The sequence below is a fragment of the Otolemur garnettii genome, unplaced genomic scaffold, assembly GCF_000181295.1.
Source record: "Otolemur garnettii isolate 467f Iridium unplaced genomic scaffold, OtoGar3 scaffold00089, whole genome shotgun sequence".
Lineage (NCBI taxonomy): Eukaryota > Metazoa > Chordata > Mammalia > Primates > Galagidae > Otolemur > Otolemur garnettii.
This window is the reverse complement of record NW_003852484.1, coordinates 6,115,303-6,119,929: the sequence shown is the minus strand read 5'-3', so window position 1 is coordinate 6,119,929 and position 4,627 is coordinate 6,115,303. Positions and strand designations below refer to the sequence as shown.

Here is a 4,627-nt window from a genome sequence, read left to right as displayed (position 1 = left end):
CCGCCACCTTAGGTGTATGTGGCTGGCGCCTTAGCCGCTTGAGCCACAGGCGCTGAGCCAGTTTTTCTATTTTTAATAGAGATAGCTTTCTCTCTTGTTGAGGCTGATCTTGTACTCCTATGTTCAAGCAATCCACGCACTTTGGCCTCCCATAGTGCTAGGATTACAGGTGTGAGCCACTGTACCAGGCCTCGGCTAATTTTTCTGTTTTTAGCAGAGATAGGGTCTTGCTCTTATTCAGGCTGACTCAAACTCCAGAGCTCGAGCAATGCCTTCCTCAGCCTGCCAGAGTGCTAGGATTACAGTTGTGAGCCACGGTACCTAACCTTTGGATTATTTTCTAGAGTTTTACGTAAATAAAATCATAAGGCATCTGAGAGAATGCTATTTAAAAGGCAAATGTCATAGAAAATACAAGTGATTTAGCTGCAATATATAAATTATTCTGCAACAACAATTTTTTTTAACTTTTTTTTGTTTTTTTGAAACAGGGCCTCACTATGTTGCCCTCAGTAGAATGCTGTGGCATCACAGCTCACAGCAACCTCCAACTCCCCAGCTAAAGTGAGTCTTTTGCCTCAGCCTCCCAAGTAGCTGGGACTACAGGCACCTAGCACAATGCCTGGCTATCTTTTTGTTGTTGTTGTAGTTGTCATTGTTTGGCAGGCTGGGGCCGGGTTCAAACCTGCCAGCCCCAGTATATGTGGCTGGTGCCCTAACCACTGAGCTATAGGCATCCAGCCAACATTTTTTTTTCTTTTTTGAGATAGAGCCTCACTGTGTCACCCGTGGTAGAGTGCTGTGGCATCATACCTCACAGCAATCTCAAACTCTTGGGCTTAATCGATTCTCTTGCCTCAGCCTCCCAAGTAGCTGGGACTACAGGTGCCTGCCACAACACTTGAGCCAGGGTTTTGATGTAGCTCAGGCTGTCTCCAACTCATGAGCTCAGGTGATCTACCTGCCTCAGCTTCTCAGACTGCTGGGATTACAGGCATGAGCCACCAAGCTGGCCTAACTCATTTTATTTTTTTAACTTATTAACTAGGTTTTTTTTTTTTTTAATTCAAAAGAATATTACATGTACATGGTAAAATATTCGAATAAAAAGATATTCAGTGAAAAGGAATTTTCTCTCCCCTTTTGAGACCACATCTCAAAAGACAGTCAGAATTATAATTTCTTCTGTGTCCTTCTAGAAATAGTCTATGTACATACAAACATCAAGACTCATCAACAGGCTCAGCGCCTGTGGCTCAAGTAGCTAAGGCGCCAGCCACATACACCTGAGCTGGTGGGTTTGAATCCAGCCTGGGCCTGCCAAACAATGACAGCTGCAACCAAAAAATAGCCGGGTGTTGTGGCGGGCACCTGTAGTCCCAGCTATTGGGAGGCTGAGGCAAGAGAATCATTTGAGCCCAGGAGTTGGAGGTTGCTGTGAGCTATGATGACACAGCACTTTACCCAGGGTGACACCTTAAGGCTCTGTCTCAAAAAAAAGACTCATCAACATATTAGAACATGCTATATATCTTGTGTTCTGCAGCTTACATTTCTTTTCCATGTAATAGATTTTGAAATTGCTCCCTAAGAATACATAGAGAGCACCTTAGTTTTTCATGGCTGCATGTTAATCCATCTTATGGAATTCTTGATAGGGGTGGACATTGCAGTTATTCGTCACCACACTGTTTAAATTTTGGCTAATGCAAACAATGCTGTAGTGAACATCCTTGTACATACAGCTTTCAGCACTCATATAAACAAATGTGTAGGCTAAACTTTTAAAACTAGAATAACTAGGTCAATTAGTGTCTTTTTAAAATCCTGATGAATAGAAGCAAATTGAACCTATACCACCCTTGTTTCACGTACTGTGAATGGACCTCACACCCTTACCAACACTGTGCATGTCAGATTTTTCATTCTTTGTCAATCTGATAGGCAAAATTGGCATTTAGTTTCATTGACATTTCTTTATTGTTAATACAGTTGAGCATCTTTTCTTTGTTTATGAACCACTGATATTCTTTGCAGTTCTCTCACTCTATAAAAAAACAGTATTTTTAATCAATCATTTCCATTCTGTCAGAAAATTGTGATCAAGCCTTAAAATGCTACCCCTAGTACAGTGATGGTCAGGACCTCAAAGGGTGAAGCAGAAATAAGCTATACTCTCAGTGTATCTTTTCATTCTTTCAAAAAATACTCTGAGGGTTGCCAGGGAATCTAGTCTAAAAGCTATATTACAGTATTTATGATCAATGTACATAATGCTTTTTCTGGCTTGCAGAAATGATTTTGACATTGTTTGGTATTCAGATTGAAGATAATCAAAGATTTTCTGGTTTTTCTCATAAATTATGAAGCTTAGGCTCGGCGCCTGTGGCTCAAGCCGCTAAGGCGCCAGCCACATACACCCAAGGTGGCGGGTTTGAATCCCCAGCCTGGGCCCGCCAAACAACAATGATGGCTGCAACCAAAAAAATGGCCAGGTGTTGTGGCGGGTGCCTGTAGTCCCAGCTACTTGGGAGGCTGAGGCAGGAGACTCGCTTGAGCCCAGGAGTTGGAGGTTGCTGTGAGCGTGATGCCATGGCACTCTACCCAGGGGGATAGCTTGAGGGTCCGTCTCAAAAAAAAAAAAAAAAATTATGAAGCTTAATTATAATGGGAATCAAAATGGTGTCTTTGTGGCTTGGTGCCCATAGCACAGTGGTTATGGTGCCAGCCACATGCACCGAGGGCGGCAGGTTCGAGCCCAGGTCAGCTGAACAGCAATGACAACTGCAACAAAAAAATAGCCAGGCATTGTGGCAGGCACCTGTAGTCCCAGCTATGTAGGAGGCCGAGGCAAGATAATTGCTTAAACCCAAGAGTTTGAGGTTGCTGAACTGTGATGCCATGGCACTCTACAGAGGGCGACATAGTGAGACTCTGTCTCAGATAAATAAATAATGTCTTTGTGAGAAGCAAAGCCAAAGGCACATGGTTAGAAAATAAGCTTTTCAACCTCCCATCAGAATTTCTACCTTGCCTATCAATCAGACTATCACATATAAGGGGAATAAGGAAACAGCTGGCTAGCCTGAGCAAGAGCGAGATCTCGTCTTTACTAAAAACACAAAAACTGGGCAAGAGGATCTTGTGAGCCCAGAAATTGGAGATTGCTATGAGCTATGATTCCATGGCACTCTACTGAGGGTGACAAAGTAAGACTCTGTCTTAAAAAAAAAAAAGCAAAATATAGGAAACAGCTGGAATGAATAGAGAAGTGGTACGAGTAGCAGTAATATTTCCTTCAAAGCAATGATAATTTAATTGGAAAATGTTATTAAGGTATTATAAGCTGGAGCAATTTAGCTAAGAAGGATAACTTGCCTGATATAAAAAAAGTGGAATAGTTGGTTTAGAAACATTGCTTTCAAGAGACGTAGCAGTAGACTGATGATCTGAACACTGGCTTGTTTAATTTTAAAGTGTGAATGGGACCCTGTCTTGTCCTAGAGCATGTAGGCAATGCTCTGTTGAATTTTTGGTGTTTCCATTGGACAGGTGTAGTGGTGTTGAGCACTTTATTTTGGAAGTTATTGGGCACCTCCCTGACATGGAAATGGTAATCAATGTACGAGATTATCCTCAGGTTCCCAAATGGATGGAGCCTACCATCCCAGTCTTCTCCTTCAGTAAGGTAAGTATGGGAACAGCCACATGAGGAAATGGAGGGAGGTCCTCTCAGGTAGAGGAGGAGGTCATTTGTCCTATGGCACAGACTGATTGGTAATGGTGAGGATAAGTCTGGGGTCCAGTAATGGATCTGTGTCCTTGTTCGCTTCACAGTGGTTGAGCAGCGAGACTGAGGAAACAGAGTTGAGAACCCATACGTGAAGTGAGTGGCATTGCTTAAGTGTCTGCAGGGCTAGGGATGGAAGCTAGGGAATGAGAGGTCTGTGGAACCTACAAGACATCGCAAATGGGGCTCAAAGATCCTACAGAGCATGGGATAGAGGGGTCCAGCAGGCTCTCATGGGCTTGGAATTAGGGATTACCTTTGTTCTAAAAATGTTTGTTGAGCTTGAATGTCTGTATCAGCCATAGTGCTAGTTATCATCTGTCTTATCTGTTACCATATCCCCAGGGCCCAGCATGGCTAAGAGTGAACCTGAAGGGACAGGATTATTCCAAATGATTTGGGTCCAAGCAGTGCATTGAGAGGCTAGGCCACTTATTGAGTACTTACTATGTACCTGACACTGTTCTAAGCTTTTTACATGTATTAACTCATTTAATATTTAAAATAAGCCTGTTGGATCGTATTATTGATATTATTATTTCTTCCGTTATAATGATAAGGAAACTGAGGCATAGAAAGATTAAGTAAACTGGCCTGGAGTTGTAAAGAGGTAGAGCAAGCATTCAAATTCACATGATCTGTCTCAAGAGTCCACATTCTTAACCATTGTACTGTATTTCCTAGTTCTTACTCTCAAAAGACCCACTAAGAAATAACCAAGAACTGGTAAGACAGTGTAAACTCCAAGAGTAATAGTTAAACAATGAAAGAGCTCCATGATTATTCAGGATCGGGTGTATTATTTCCTTAAATTAAAAATCTTTTTTTTTTTTTTTT

The 4,627-nt window shown here is 42.1% G+C and overlaps 1 protein-coding gene across 1 annotated transcript in view; it reads left to right on the top strand.

Annotated features, from left to right (window-relative positions):
• The window catches only part of POGLUT1 (protein O-glucosyltransferase 1), a 27,681-nt gene that overhangs the window by 7,618 nt on the left and 15,436 nt on the right, over nucleotides 1-4,627 (top strand). Inside the window, exon 4 of the mRNA XM_003795095.3 lies at nucleotides 3,553-3,688. Coding sequence (XP_003795143.1) covers nucleotides 3,553-3,688 — 136 coding nt within the window. The remainder of the gene's footprint in view (nucleotides 1-3,552; nucleotides 3,689-4,627) is intronic.